We start from the raw sequence: 16,803 nt of genomic DNA, 5'->3' as shown, positions 1-16,803 counted from the left end.
GCAAAGTAATTTATTACAATGATTTTAATAATTGACACAATAATTTTGATAAGCATACATAAATATGAATATATTAATAATTTTCTGAGTTCAAAACATTTATCAATATAAATTGCAATAATTTTCAATACCTCTAGGTTTTCTTGAATAAAAACCCATTCAAACTTGGCACTTGTGTTTAAAATTTCGAAATTTTTACAACTTAATAAAATTTTATCATATAACTCTTTTCTCAAGAGATTATAAAGGGGACATTGACATATAAAATGTTCTTCATCTTCAACTTTATCCATCGTGCATTTTTACATAGTCTTTGTGAGTTATCTATATAGTTTTTTGCTTATATCTATCCGTCTCTATCTTATATACAACTCTTGTCCTTAACAGGAATCTTTGCACATTGTACTGACCCTTTTTTCAAATTAAGAAAATAAAATGAGTTCAATAGTTCTCACTTCTTTTCCTTTTTTGTAATTCATACAAAAAATTTGAAAAAGGTCAAGTACAATCAGCAAATACTACCACAGTAGACCAAAGTCATATCAAAATTAAACATTATCTTACTTTCTATGAAGCATCTATTGAAATATATTTTTTTATTATTATTTGACTTTCCCCTCTGTCTTTTAATGAAATGCTAGCGATGAGGGCAGTACAAACAAATAATTTCATTTATATATATATAATTTGTACACAAAAAGACTACAAATATCTAATTCACTACATCATTTCATTCCATGCAGACTTTCAGATCAGTAATTTTAATTTCAATCTCATTCCAATGAGGTTGTATATTTTTTCTTCCAGATTAATTTTAAGGTGGTAAAACTTACACTACCTCTAAAATATTTTGATTGTCAAAGAACAAGGAATAGTTCTTGTACAAATATTATAATGGAAAATGGAAATACTATTTTGTAAATGTGTCCATCCAAAAGATGATATCCTGAAGTTTTCGATTTAAACTGCTTCCAAGTACAAATAATTTGACATTTGAATAAATTATAGATAATTCTTTGTAATTGAAATAGGAAAGGTGTCAATTCTTTTGTTGCTGAATCTTTATTATATGCCATATATAATGTAATGTCCAGAAATTATAATACTAACTTGCATGTTTTATGGTATGAATCATTTCAATTAATGAAAAAAATATCAAATTCAAATCTTGTGTTTCAAAATATATATATTTTTTTTAATTTTTCAAAATAGCATGTAAACAATATTTTAAAAACAATTAGCACTGCCATCCTATTCCTTTTGAATTGATTTATTAATAACTGTCATTCATTAAAAAATCTTTTTTTTTTGTTTTAAGTTGTCAGCTTGACCTTCGTCTACCCTCTTACATTGATTCCTTTCCAAAAAACAAAATTCTGGACGATTTAATTGTGAAAATTTAAAGAAAATGTTAGATCAAATTAACTGTTTAGATAAGAATGTTTGACCGAGGTTATGACCGACAACATGTGCTGCTATCAAATGTTTATACATGTGGTAAATTTACCACATGTGATTGGTCAATTTACTGATGATTGGAGTGGAAAGGTGTATCCCTAGGTACTTATGTAATTAGTGGTTTTGAAGTAGTATTTACCCTAAACAATGCACGACACTCGGGTCATATCATATATATATATATATATATATATATATATATACAGAACTTGAAACATTGAAGTGTCATATAATACCTTATGCTTGAAATAAAGATTATGTTGTCATCCTACCTTGACATTATACGATATGATTCAGGTACACTATTTATATCCGCTTTAGATAAATTGTTTGTTCATTTGTTGTCATGGTAACAGTTCTTTGTAGGTTATCAAACTTGATATTGGATATTGAATGTATATATCATTATGCACGCCGTAATTAAAGATTTAAATAATTCGAGAAGCACTCATATGTACTGTATGGAATGAAATCGGCCCCAGGGAAAAAGAGTAAATGAGGTCTGGCGTATGGACCGGTTCACGAATGTGCGTCATCCTTGTGTAGGGGCCATGCAAATCTTTTCGATCTGTATCGTTCCGATTTTAGTAGATATACTGCCGAAGCGAGTACGATACAAACCGCCGGCATTTGTAACATTGACAGGAAGGTGTTCTTCTGCTAACAAAAGCAACAATTAAAAGTAAAGTAGTCTAAGAAATAAGGGTGAATGTGGAGCACAACCCCAACTGACGCTATGCGTTTTAAATTCCATCGATATTAATATTTCAATGCTATTTCACGTTGGTGCATTTCAAACTCTTATTATGGTGATGACCCTAAGGGTGACTTGGAAATAAAAATATGGCCACTTTTGGTGTTCTTCCAACAGCCAGATTAAACCTTGCCAAAGTGGGCGTCTGTCTGGTTGTATGGGGTGTAAAAAAACGCAGCCACGTCCGGTCAGAATGGGGACGTTACATCTGATGCCTCATGTAGAGACAGCGCCACATTTAGGAACCCTTGCAAATCTGTAGCCCGCCTGTTGCCAGACTAAACTCTGTCCCTATCCAATATAAACTCATTTTCCAGTGACAATGCAAGTTTCCCGCCTGGTGTCCCGGTCGACCCTGATAATAAGACCTACCTATTGTATTTATTATAATTTTTACTCGTCCTCGTGTATGAAATAGAATATTTGCCACTGGAGTAAAACAAACAACAATCAATCGACAATCAACTAACTATGATGGCGGTTTTTCTTCGCCCTGAATATGTATGAAATATAGTTAAACAATCGATATCATATATCAATATATTTTATGATTCATGATATTGCGGAGTTGTATTGTATTTAAGTTAACTCAACCTGTATCCCTGTATTGACAAGGATTTGTAATTTATACTTCTACAAATCCCTGGAATCAATAAAGATAAAGATAGGTAGATGAACTGTTCTTCTGACACGATGGACAGGGAGTCTGAAATACATGCAACTTTAAAATTGGCGAAATGGTGTTGGTGAACACAAGTGACTGATATAAATCGTCTACATGAGGGTCTGGATGGGGTTTTCAGAATAGAGAATAATGGACAGTATGTGCAGAATAAAGGGCAAAAAAAAAAAATAAAAAAAATCAAAGAATAGAGAAAAATAGGCCAAAAAAATAATAATGAGCAAAATTCATAAAGAATAGAGAAAAAATGCTAAAAAAAATTCAGAATTGAAGGACCCCCCATCCAGACCATCCTACATGTCAACTGGAACCTAATAAAAGATTGATATGTTATATAAAATCACATATGTCAAATAATGAGAATATTATACAACACTTACTGAGCCAAAATTAAGCCGGGTCTGCTTTCTTTGAAAGTTGATAAATCCATCATACTTTGTGCCCCTTTCTTCGTGTGAGGGTGAGTCTTTATACTAGCTTTTCGCATGAGGTTGAAATAATCTTATTCCATGACAATTGTGCCCTGTATAATAAGAATTATTCCGAGAAAAAAAAAGTAGTATATGAAAAAACAAGAAGATGTGGTGCAAATGCTAATGAGACAACTCTCAACCAGAGACCAAATAAGGTAGAAGTAAGCAACTATAAGGTTATTTGTACTTATCATTTGTTTCCTTCCATTCAAATAATTACTGAAAACACATTTTGCTCTCCCTTATAAATCCATTCGACTGTTTCATTGTTCGTCATATATCACGGGGAAATGTTCTGTAAGTAGAAGTAGTAAGTTATTAACGGTCAAGGTCACATGTTATATCATGGTATTATTATATTACTAAAAGTTATTTTGAAGGAGTTTATTTAACCGTTTTGCTTATCATTCCAGTAAAATACAATCTTCTTATTTATATTGATAGATCGGGACGATTTGGAGTTTGGCATATTGTATAGACACCTCGTTCTATTGTTGAAAACTGTAAGTTAGCTTCTTCATGTATATCCCACACCTTCATTAGTTCATACTTAAATATAAGACCAAATAAAAAATTGCTCAACACTTACATAACCATTTTGCCTGTGTGTAGCAATTCATTGTTCGATTAAACTACATGTATTCCGATAGAGATCATTGATGTGTAATCAGGGCAGGTTAACTCACAAACTGAATAAAAGTCTGAAGAACTTAAACGAAAAGTTCATCTTTCTCGAAATCCCTGGATTCCAATCAGGTGTATCGTGCATGAATATGACACCGATGTTTACTATACTATATATAAGAATAAAGTTTGTGGTGAACCATTTGGGTAGGAAAATACCACTCGATCTTTCAAGAGTTTAGGAAACTTGGTCTATTCTGGGAACAGTATGTCAATATATATGTTCCTGGTCTATTTGAGTGTGAAATTGAAGGAATAAAATTCTAACGGATCAATCACATTCAAGAATTTGTAAATATGCAAATCAAATAAAAGGTAATCCAATAAATAGCCTCTTGGTTGCAATTCTTTGTTTGGTAGCTCATGCCAGTGTTTTGCCAACAAAATCAGCTAATTCCATTCACGTTCATTGATTTTATGCATGTTTGCAGCGTGGACATTTTATATAAACTTATTGTGATTTTGCTTTTTTTTTCATTATATGTTGTTTTTTTGTTGCTCATTTTAGTTATGTCACTAATCTAGTCTATAAGCTTTTTTTATGTTGCACATCTTTTTACTCTTTCTTTGGTGTTTTTACCCCCGATTTCTGCATGCTTCAGTGTGTGTCGTTAAACTGCTTGGTTGATCTTTTGGGTTTCATGTACGCATTATATATGCTTTCTATATGTTTAATTATATATGTGCACGCTTTAATATGTATGTTTTGTTTGATGTGCTTTTGTTTTGTCGGTATTAAAAGCTGACAAGAGCTTTTGTTTGTAATAATCTTGTATTCCTACTTTAAAATAAGCTTTGTGTCTTATGTCTATGTCTTCTTCTGCCTCTGTATATTGAGATGTTGTCCTTCAATATTATTTGTTATAATTCAAATGAATGATAAGTTTTCTTTCACTGGTAGGCACCATGTAATAAGTTTTTGAACTGATTTGAAGATGATTGTTTACGAAACTGATCTGACTGCTCTTCTAAAGTTTAACACCCGCATACCTTAAATAAAAACTTGTGGATGATTGGCTTGAATACATAAAGTATTTCGATATTATATGTATTATTATATTGAGTTCATTCAACACAGGTTTTTAGGGGATAGTTGGGTCAATGATCGGGGAGACTAAACAAGTTTTAGCAATTCCACGTGACTTTCCATCGGAATACTTCGTTAGTGTTCGTTACTTCAAGCTAAAACAGCTGTCCTGCTTTGCTTAGGCCTAAACACACTTTCTTGGACATTTAAAAAAAAAAATCAGTGATGATTTAACTGTTTTGTTTTACAACAGATGATTGGTGTGAAGGCCTGTCAATTTTTGATAAACGTTGATAATAAACACGTGGAAACTGGTCAGTTCTGAGTCCTTTTCCCCACAATGCATTGTGAAAAAAGCTGGTAGCAGACGCTTCATACAAAAGTGAAAAAATGCGAGACGATCATTGCAGAAAAATAGTACAGAAGCAAGCGTATGATGTTTTGTCACATAAATATGGAATACTCATTGTCATTGGTGTATTAATTTTCATCACTTTAACCGCTTTTTATTTTGGAGAGGTGAGATGTCATGCAGGAACCTTTATCAGTTCATCCTCAATCTTAGATTTTTACTTGTAAACAAGTTCATGTCCTCTAGTATTATGCAATTATGCATGAGTTGTGCAAATACAGCATACTATTAACTACTTTAGCAAGTTTGGACCAAATAAACTTACTATGACACCTGGTAGAAGCTTCTCCTTTACCTAGTAGAAATTTAACCACCTTCCATCAGCTGTCCTAGTGGAGTACTCCTTAAGCTTGTATTGAACCTAGTAGATATATAAAACCATCTTACAATAGCTGCCACAGTGGAGTATTCCTTTAGCTCAGTTGATAGAGCAGTGGTCAGGGGTCCTAGGTTTAAAGTCTTAATTGATACGGTGGAAATTTTGGAAGGAAATAATGCTCTGCAGTCACATTTGGGACGCAACTGAAAAAACCTAGTGGTTTAGTCGAAAAGAGATTTACAAAATTAAGCTTGGGTTTGATGTTAGATAATCATCATTTATAGTTTTTCTGGAGACATTTTTTAGATTTAATTAATAGCTTTAAAGTTAGTAAAAGCAAAACAAGGGATTGGTATAATTAAATCAAATGTCTTACTCAGGATCAACAAGGAGATAATAACAATATTGAAAATAAGGGGTTGTATACTGGAAATTAAGATAAGATATAAGCATGCAACCTGCCAGCTATCCCGATTTATGGGGGATATCCCCATGAGAGGTGTTGACCTGAATTTTAAAATTCTTTATTATAACTCATATGAACACCTCAAAATAGGCATTCACATGAGTTAAAAGGGTTTTTAAACACATACACACACATTCAAACAACATAGTAGTAGATTAAAAACACTTATGACACTATAAGAGAAACATTTGGTCCTCTTGCACTTACAATCCCCCATGGAGATTTTGAAAAGTTGGCAGGTATGCTTTAGTACTTATCAGCAAGATTAGATTTTTCAAAATGAGTTGTGCAAGCACAAAAAATGCAGCTATGTTTTGATGTGTAAAAACTTGACTTAGCAGCAAGGTTGCAGTAATTGAAAATTAACTGATAATTTGTTTTCAGACTGTAGTGGAATGGAGTAATGAGAAATATGCTCAAGTTTTCAACTCGTACAGTGACAACATAGCAGGGAGATCTTTCAGAGAAAGGTATATATTACTTTACATAAAGGTCTGTCGCGTATATATCAATAAGAAGGCAACTGAACAACACAAATAACCCTGTGTCAACATGTAGTCTTTAACAATAGACAGGTGTCAACATATAGTCTTTAACAATAGACAGGTGTCAACATGTAGTCTTTAACAATAGACAGGTGTCAACATATAGTCTTTAACAATAGACAGGTGTCAACATATAGTCTTTAACAATAGATAGGTGTCAACATATAGTCTTTAACAATAGACAGGTGTCAACATATAGTCTTTAACAATAGACAGGTGTCAACATGTAGTCTTTAACAATAGACAGGTGTCAACATGTAGTCTTTAACAATAGACAGGTGTCAACATGTAGTCTTTAACAATAGACAGGTGTCAACATGTAGTCTTTAACAATAGACAGGTTTCAACATGTAGTCTTTAACAATAGACAGGTGTCAACATATAGTCTTTAACAATAGACAGGTGTCAACATGTAGTCTTTAACAATAGACAGGTGTCAACATATAGTCTTTAACAATAGACAGGTGTCAACATATAGTCTTTATAACAATAGACAGGTGTCAACATGTAGTCTTTAACAATAGACAGGTGTCAAAACAATATGTCAAGCTGTAAACTGACCAGGGTTTAACAAAGTTGTGAATATATCAACTGAAAATATCTCCGAATATAAAAAAAACCAACTGGAACTACTTTCTTATGAATCCCCTTACCTGACAGTACAATTGGAAGTTTTGCCAAAATAACATAAATATATGACATGACTTAAGACAACCACAATGAAGTTCTGACTACAGGCAGGCACATGCATACATGTGGCAGAGTTGAAATATTTTTGTTTTTAGAACTTAACCGTCCCCCTTTTTAATCTCAATAAGTTTTTTTCAAAGAGGATACAATGAAAATTAGTACAGGAAAAAGAATGTGTAGGATTTTATAACTTACTTCTTAATTATAAGAAGTAATTTACCTGTCTGATAGCAGATGAGGGGAAAGGTGATGCAGTCAACAGAGAGAAGTTAACATTTTTAAAATCTTTATTTATTGAGCTTTGACTATATCATGTATCCTTTCATGATTATTTGCAAGCTTGCTCACAAGCATTTAGAGATGGCAAAATTCAATCCTTTCCTTTCATTCACATTTGACTGTGAAAATACATCACTTTACCAGCCATAGCAGTAAAGGATCATGGCTTCAAAGAAGGCTCTGCTTATAATTTTTACCATTATAAGACCACATACACAGAAAACTTTTTTTTCTATATATAAGTGCATCTTTTAAGAGAAATTCTTAGTCTCATACTGGTTCATAAGTACAAGTTGGATGAGTAAGTTATTTTTTCTCACACATTTATCAGCCCTCAATTTAGATATGAACTGAAACACCATCTAATCGTCCATGGAGATAGCAATTAATAAAAATATAAATTCCTAGAAGATAAATATTTAAAAATCCGTCTAATGAGATCTATAATCCTCTGTAACTCTCATGGTAACCCTATGTATATTCTCACTATACATGTAGAATTAAGGTTCCTGTCACCTTGTCACACCATTTTGCACTTCTGTTAGAAAAAAATTCTGTTATTTTAAAGTCTAAATCTTGCTACTCCTTTCAATGTGTAGTGCAAAGCATAAGCCTCTGTTCACGGCCTCACAAAAATGCACTTGCAAGTGGGTTGCTTTTAATAAGTGTCAAGCATTTCATCGACTGATTAATGGTCAGTAACGACTGTTCATAGATTTTTTTCGCTAGACATTGCTTGTAATATCTAATCTACATCTTGACAAACGTTGTGAGTGCATAGTATTGAGAATATGTACATTCCCGTAAATAAATTTTTGCATGTGCAACTTTCCAGTGAAGGAATTGGAATAAATTTTATGTGAATAAGTTAACATATTTAATTTTATATGTTAAGGGAACACAGCTAGTTGTGTGTGCTCCAAGGCTGGAAGGATTTACATAAAGTCTTCTTTTAAAAAAAATATCAAATGTTGAAAAGTGAAGATACTTGAAATGATTTGTTCACAATTTTTGCAGCGGAACAGAGATAAATATTTGGCTATCAATGTCTAAACCGCTGTTACGGATTAATTACAAAATAAACACCTCAAACACGAGAAAGGGGGCAAGATGAAGTTTTTCCTAACGCCATTCTGTGGTGTTGATAAGGGATTCTAGTGCACAAAAAACACAATGCAAGCTGGAAAAAACAATTGTTACAAAAAATCACAAGTCTACATACCTACCCTATAATTTTTTGGGTATGCAACAGGAAAGACACCTATTTTTTTGGCACCAGTACACAATAACCATTAAAAATAAGCTGGTCAAATGTTTTATTAACCACCACCATACATGATCATGTACAAAATGTAAGATACTTACTTCGATTCTTTTGAAAAATATTAAGTAATATGCTAAGATTAGCCTTTAGGTTAGGCTCTTTCATAGAAAATTTTGAAGGCAACCTGAAACTACTGCCACTAAAATTTTGACTTGGCCACTGATATTTTACTTCTGGTGGCCATATGGCAACCTGATATTTTTAACCTACTTTGAAGGCTGTTTATAGATAGATGCACCTTGTATGAGGATAAATTACATATATACGGACCATAACATTATCAAAATGCAACTTGAAGGTCTTTGCGAATACCAAAGGTTTTATTGAACATCTATAGTAACATATAGTAACCATAAAGATATTTGGAAATTATCTACAGATAAAGCAGACCATTGGACTATCTATATCCCTTTTTTAAAGGTTTCATTACCAACATCCTTTATATAGATAGTCCAATGGTCTGCTTGAATCTCAAGTTTCAAATTGTATTTGTACTTCTATTTTTCAAAACAATATTCAGTGTAATTACTTAGTATTTTCTTATAGGCTATGCTCACCATTACCGATTGATGTTGTGTACACATGGGTGAATGGAACAGATCCCAAGCTGTTAAATCAACTCAGAACCCTCAAGTTAAATATAGAGGAAGAGCTTAATATAACAAGGTATACTAATTCAACATAGACCTCTCAGACTTGATTTAAAAAAAGAAAATCACAACTGCAAGGTATACTGAATAAACTCAAACCCCATCAAACTCAGTCACAAATGAAGATCTTCAAAGGGTGATTTGAACAAACTAAGTATTGTCATGAGAAACACTGTATCAAATTATAATTTTTGTTACAGTATAGAGATTAATGTCACAAAATAAACAGTTATTTAAGAAGTCTAAACTCAGCATTAAGAAAGAATAAGATATTTCAAAGTACATGTATTATCTAACCATTACAATTACACAATTACCATGGTTACAAACATTTTTAAAGCAGCATAAGCTACAATATTAGCAGTATAAGCTAAACAAATTAAAGTTTGCTTTTTTTTTTATCTTTAAACATTTACAAGAACAGAATATTGAATGATAATGTAACTGTTAGCAGTCATTTTGGTTCAATTTTGTCAAAATAACCTGAAAACCTTGGCTGATATATTATTGTCTTGCAAGACAGTTATTCGACCTCATTGAAATCTGTATGCATGTTACCGCTGATGTGAACTATGTTGATAAATTGGGCATGTGATCAGCATGTCCAGTATTTGAAAAGAATGTCAACTGTAGTAAACTAGGATAGCCATCAGGAAGTCTGATTTCATTGACTGATTTGGGACGCAAAAAAAATCATTCTTTTACATGTAAAACAATGATTAGCATTATTTATTGTTCACATGACCAAAAGGGTCATGTGAGCTTTTCTCATCACTTGTGATCTATGGTATATTAATGTTTTCAAGTCTTTTTACATCCATTTTTACCAAAACTGTCAGACAACTCCTGATAGGAGTAATTTTCCTTTTTTCTTTTGCAATTTACGAAATTATCTTTATAACTTTAAAACTTGATAAAGTGAAACTATAAATGGCAAGTGGACAAGATCTACAAATAAGTCAACTTGTTTTGCAGTCACATCCTTTTAAAAGTTATTGCCCTTTAAAGAGAAATTTTACCCATTTTGTGATTTTATTGGGAAATATATAGGTTGCACTTCTGTAAATATAGACTATGTAATTACCCATAGAAACTCCTATTACGTCTCAAACTGTGCCACTTTACTATATAGATATAAGAAGATGTGGTATGAGTGCCAATGAGACAACTCTCCATCCAAGTCACAATTTGTAAAAGTTAACCATTATAGGTCAAAGTACGGCCTTCAACACAGAGTTTTCGTAAAAATTATATTCTTGAATGGAAAGATCACATGCACTACTATTTTTTGCAAAGTTTCAAACATAGGGTTGCATGGCATATTTTCAATATTTATATGCCTCAAACTTCTAAGAGTTTAAACCTACACTAAAATTCTGTACTACCCCTCCTCTACTTTGCATCTTCCTGAGAATTAAATTTGACCGCTCTCCACCTGCATTTATACTGGTAAAATTCCCAAGTTGTGTCTCTATGAGATGACACATGGAGATTATATTTAGGAAGCAGTAGGTAAACAAAGTAAAATACCTATGAATATTAAATATCTCCAGAATAGAGGTGTGGTTTGTGAATCAGCTGTATTTACAAAGTGCAAACTATATAGATATAGGAAGATGTGGTATGAGTGCCAATGAGACAACTCTCCATAAGTAAACCATTATAGGTCAAAGTACGGTCTTCAACACGGAGCCTTGGCTCACACCAAACAGCAAGTTATAAAGGGCCCCAAAAATAACTAGTATAAAACCATTCAAACGGGAAAACCAACGGTCTAATCTATATAAAAAACGAAAAACACTTATGAACCACATCAACAAACGACAATTACTGAACATCAGATTCCTGACTTAGGACAGGTGCAAACATTTGCAGCGGGATTAAGCGTTTTAATGGTACCAAACCTTCTCCCTTTTCTGAAACAATAGTATAACATCACAACAAAGAAAAACACACTATAAAATATCAATTGGAAGGCTTAACTCAATCAAAAAACGTAAATTAAATATAGTCATGATAGTAGATACAGAGAAACTGTAAACAACAAAAAATTATCAGCAGGACAAGATCTTCAAATAAGTCAACATGGCTGAAATCATCGGTCAAATTTCTATAATAGTTACTGCCCTTGAAAGATAATTTTTCCCTATTTAGTGTTGTTTGCTGAACCTATAGTAGATAGAGAGAAATGAAAGCAGCAAAAATGATAAGCAGTACAAGATCTGCTAATTATCAACACGGCCATCACCATCAAGGGGTTATTGCCCTTGAATGACATATTATAGTATTTGTTGCTTTTTGGCCAGTAACTTTTTTAAGTATTTTTATTGCATTGTATCAATTTTATAAACAATGCCAGGTGAGCTATACAGACACCTTGGAGCTTCTAGCTGTTTTTTATTAATGATATGAAATCAAACAGAACTAGGAAAATTGTCCTTATACTATTGCACAAGCTTGCCTGTCTAATTATAATGTTTATATTTTTATCTAAACTGAAATCAATGGTAGCTGCCTATCAGCTATTTTCAGGGGTCATCCTTATGGTAATTAGATTGCATCAGGCACAAGTTTGCACAAAATGTTTATATTTTATAACCATTCCTTGCATTGTTTATTATTCCTATGGCACATTTGTAATTCTGATATTACTTTTCAGTATAGTATAAATCAAATTTGAGAGTTTGAGTCAATTTGCTTGGCTTTCTTTTGGTTTAACTTTCAAGAAAAAACGTCTATATGATTATGGCTAAATTTCATTTATTTACCTTAGAAACAAAGACAGGTAAGAGTTCAAAAGACAGAATGCTAGACCTTGTTTATTGTTTGATATTTGTCATGTTGAGAGCATGTGGTTATTAAATTTGTCCTGTTTCATGTACATTATGTATGCATAGCCAGATGGTAAAGGGTCATTTATAGACTAAACAGAAAAGTTCATATCCATTATGCATATTTATACAGCTAGGAGTTATTCACCAAAGAATAGACTTACTAAATGAACTTAATTAACATAGATTTCATAATGTTTAATAAATAACTACTAGTAGATAATTTCAGATTTTATGCCAACTTACGATAGTAGGGGTATTATATTTTCCCTATTCTGTGTGTCCCAGATTTAACTATACACTGAATATTGAAATGAGATAGTGTGAGTGGGGCATGGAGTTCCATTGACACATATTTTGTTTATTACTGCTTTTATTGGTAGCTGGAAAGTGTGAATATTGTAAGTTTGCATAGATTTTATAATGCCATGTTAAAAAATCAGTGCAGATAATTTTGATTTGTATTTGATTGTTAGGCAAAGCATGTTAGTGCTTGATAAAGCATTGTTATAAAGCAGTATGTTGACATATAATGAAAGTAGAAATGTTTGGAAAGAATATTAAGAATATGTAACATTTAGAAGATTGTTGTTTGTTAGGTTTTTTAAATTTCCAAGAGGAGAGAGTATATGAAGGATTATTCTGATTAATGCTTTTCTCAAGCTAAGTGAAGAAAAAAACCACCGAAATTATTCCCTTTGGTGCCAGTAATTTTTTTTCTTACATCCACTTAAATTCTATTTTACCTAATTATGCAGGTTTTTTATCAGGACTATTTTTGTTCTTGATTTTCCAGGTAAGGTTAACGTTTATTTTTTACAGGACTTATAAATCCAAATATCTGCAGAATACTATTAGGTATATGGATATCCATAAAACACTTTTCTTTTCTGGTGTATTTAATAGCTCTGAATCAAGATTTTGCTAGCTAGTATATGTGACTGCTTTTACATATTCTTGTGTATACTTAAGCATTATGTTGCATTGTCATTTTAGATTATGTGAATCTGCTACTCAATAATTAATCAGGAAATTTGAGTTCAATCTTGTAATAGTAAGATAATCTATCGCTATATTAATTAATACTGTAAGTTACAAGATTGTAAATATATTCTGTATTTTCTTTACAAATATAATGTGGTAAACTTATTGGCAATCATATCACATCTTCTTATTTTTATATTGTCTTTAGAACAAAATAAAAATATGAGTGGATATTTTACATTTTAAAATGTATCAACTTTAGTCCAAAACATTATTCATTTTCATATAATGTATACTGGAGCATTATTGCAAATACAACTGTACCCATTTGGAAATTGGTTAAAAATCTTCATGTTCTATATTGTAGTGATTCTAAATGTGTTTTCACCAACTGCCTAGCAACCAGTATGGTTGTTCTTGACCCTGTGTTGCCAAAGGAGATGACCTTACTGAAGTTATCCTTAGACTACAAAGTATTTGTTCAGGCAGAAAAGATGTTTACAGTGTCCTTAGATACAGATGAGAATGCTAATTATACTGTCATTGTGTTCAAGGAAGATACTAACAGTAAGTCATCTTCAAGCCTTGCAGTCATATAAAATTGAAGTACAATTATCATACGCAGAAATCAACCAATCAAAATGCTGGATTTGGTGTTTCAAGCACAAGTTTTGTGCTTCAAGTACTGAGTAAACTTTTATGACCGTAAACCCATATAATTTTAGATTTTGAAACCTTTTTATGATAAATCCAAATAATTGAAAATGAAGAAATCAGGCCTTGCAGTCATAAAAATTTGGAGTACAATTATTATACTCAGACTCAGAACTTAACCAATTAAAATGCTTTGGTGCTTCCAGCACAAATTTTGTCCTCAGAGTACTGAGTAATCTTTTATGGCTGTAAGCCTCAATAATCTTAATTAAAAATTGTTTTAAGATAAATCCAAAGAATTGGAAACGAAAGAAATCAGAATGTCTTACTCAAAATGATGTGTTTAAAGTGATGAAAAAAGAGCTTGATAATATAAAAAGGTCCCTGCTATAAAATGTTCCATGTTGTAGAAAATGACTGATGTTTCCTGGTATTTTTCAGTGACTGAGGTATTAAGTCAGCCAATATTGGTACATGAGATAAATACTACAGTAAGAAGAGGTTACATTGTAAGTAAATATAGAACATATATACTCCATAAACATCTCTGCTATTCTAAGGCAAAATAATTGCGATCTTGGGCTGTTTCTTTTATCTGAAAATCAGTATGTTACTGGTCTCCTGTCATTCAGATAAGCAATAAACTTAGGAAAAAAGGGTACCAAATTTTTGGTATGAAAATGATGTAAATACCCCATTGTGATGTAAAAGATAAAACAATGCAATCTTAAAATAATTTATTAAAAAGAAAATGAAATAATTTTGATAAAGTTATACTATGATAAGAGTAAAAAATAAAGAACAAACACAATCTTTTTATTTGTATATCTTAAGGATGTAGTCATTTCAGATTTAGGAATTTTTGTCAGATGTTCGGACTCCTTGGGTTTTTTCCTATGATACAGGGTAAAATATTTTCCCCCATAAATTCCACTTTAATTTTCATAGAAGACTTCAATAGCTCATAAAAGGTTGTTATCAAAATTTAAGCAGATTCTAGATTTCTTTCCTTATGATTTGAGACCCAAATAATTCCAATGCTAAATATAAGGTAAAAGTCTGAGTCAGCCTTCCCCGCCATTTTTTTAAAATCAAATATCTCAAAAAGGACTTTCATAACCTAACAAGACTTTGGTAAAACCACAATATCAAATACCAAAGAAAATACATTTTTTTCTCAATCCGCTAAATATGGTATCCATAAAAATAAGGGAAAGTCTTTTAAATTTGAGAACTGACTGACATTTGTTTTTGACTAACTTTCAAAAGTAAATGAATTTAGGATAATAAAGTACTAAAATAAACTAAATTTACCCAGTCATCTTTTTTCCCATTATGGTTTTATAAGGGCCCCGCCGAATGGCGGACGCCCTATAGTGATCAGTCTGTCCATCCGTCTGTCCATCCGTAACAAATTGTGTCCACTCTATATCTAGAGAACCGTTATGATTTCAAAGTTAATACTTGACATGTATATTAACCATGATGTATGTACAAATTCCTAGGGCAAAGGTCAAGGTCAAAAACTTTGGTTTCAGTTGAGAACCCCTTGTTCTATGGTAAAGATCGTGTCCGCTCTATATCTTGAGAACCGTTATGATTTCAAAGTTTATACTTGACATGTATGTTAACCAACACCAGAGGGTGTGTCATAATGTATGTACAACTTCCTAGGTCAAAGGTCAAGGTCAAGAACTTTGGTTTCAGTTGACAACCCCATGTCCTATGGTAAAGATCGTGTCCGCTCTATATCTTGAGAACCTTTATGATTTCAAAGTTTATACTTGATATGTATATTAACCAATACCAGAGGGTGTGTCATAATGTATGTACAACTTCCTAGGTAAAAGGTCAAGGTCAAAAACTTTGGTTTCAGTTGACAACCCCATGTCCTATGGTAAAGATCATGTCCGCTCTATATCTTGAGAACCGTTATGATTTCAATGTTTATACTTGACATGTATATAAACCAACACCAAAGGGTGTGTCATAATTTATGTACAACTTCCTAGGTCAAAGGTCAAGGTCAAAAACTTTGGTTTCAGTTGACAACCCCATGTCCTATGGTAAAGATACAAATTTTTTAACGCACATTATTCACAGAGATGGCTCCAATCTCAATGATATCTAATTTTGTCTTGGTTTAAATTGTCCAAAGTGAAATTCTATACATGATGTGAAACTGCAGAAGACTTTTTTTTTCAGACAACTGATTGGACAGTACACAATAGTGTTATGTTAAAAGATACTGTCATAATGACTGGATTCCCTCCACAATATACAGCTGAACAAATACAAAACAAGCTACCAGAGCAAATAGCCAAAGGAATAATAAAGGTAAATAAATATAAAGTAAACAAACGCTTTCTCATTTGAATTGTTTAACATTTTGTCAGGTCGGGCCTTTTATAGCTTGATATATGGTATACATTTTGCTCCTTGATGAAGACCGTACAGTCACCTATAGTTGCTTACTTCTACATCATCTGATGGAGAGTTGTCTTGTTGGCAATTGTTTCACATCTTTGCCAATATACATTATAAACAAGATCAATGTAAAACTGCCTAAAG

The 16,803-nt window shown here is 32.2% G+C and overlaps 2 protein-coding genes and 1 non-coding gene across 11 annotated transcripts in view; 1 reads left to right on the top strand and 2 right to left on the bottom strand.

Annotated features, from left to right (window-relative positions):
• Nucleotides 1-2,703, bottom strand: part of LOC127704260 (uncharacterized) — a 34,229-nt gene extending 31,526 nt beyond the window's left edge. Inside the window, exon 1 of the mRNA XM_052208229.1 lies at nt 2,585-2,703. The gene's annotated coding sequence lies outside the window, so the exon portion shown is untranslated. The remainder of the gene's footprint in view (nt 1-2,584) is intronic.
• Nucleotides 1,962-2,070, bottom strand: LOC127707036 (U6 spliceosomal RNA). The gene has a single exon (XR_007984717.1). It is a non-coding gene; the product is annotated as a U6 spliceosomal RNA (small nuclear RNA).
• Nucleotides 2,704-5,227: 2,524 nt separating the features above from the next.
• Nucleotides 5,228-16,803, top strand: part of LOC127704254 (N-acetylglucosamine-1-phosphotransferase subunits alpha/beta-like) — a 68,444-nt gene continuing 56,868 nt past the window's right edge. For all 9 annotated transcript variants that reach the window (XR_007983204.1, XM_052208205.1, XM_052208214.1 and 6 more), the window contains exons 1-6: nt 5,228-5,597; nt 6,660-6,745; nt 9,660-9,779; nt 13,946-14,145; nt 14,674-14,741; nt 16,438-16,569. Coding sequence is in view for 8 of the 9 variants with exons in the window: in XM_052208205.1 (XP_052064165.1) it covers nt 5,469-5,597; nt 6,660-6,745; nt 9,660-9,779; nt 13,946-14,145; nt 14,674-14,741; nt 16,438-16,569 (735 nt within the window). In the remaining variant the exon portion in view is untranslated. The remainder of the gene's footprint in view (nt 5,598-6,659; nt 6,746-9,659; nt 9,780-13,945; nt 14,146-14,673; nt 14,742-16,437; nt 16,570-16,803) is intronic.

Source organism: Mytilus californianus, unplaced genomic scaffold (assembly GCF_021869535.1).
Source record: "Mytilus californianus isolate M0D057914Y unplaced genomic scaffold, xbMytCali1.0.p SCAF_6, whole genome shotgun sequence".
NCBI classification, from domain to species: Eukaryota; Metazoa; Mollusca; class Bivalvia; order Mytilida; family Mytilidae; genus Mytilus; species Mytilus californianus.
This window is presented reverse-complemented; position numbering and strand designations above follow the sequence as displayed.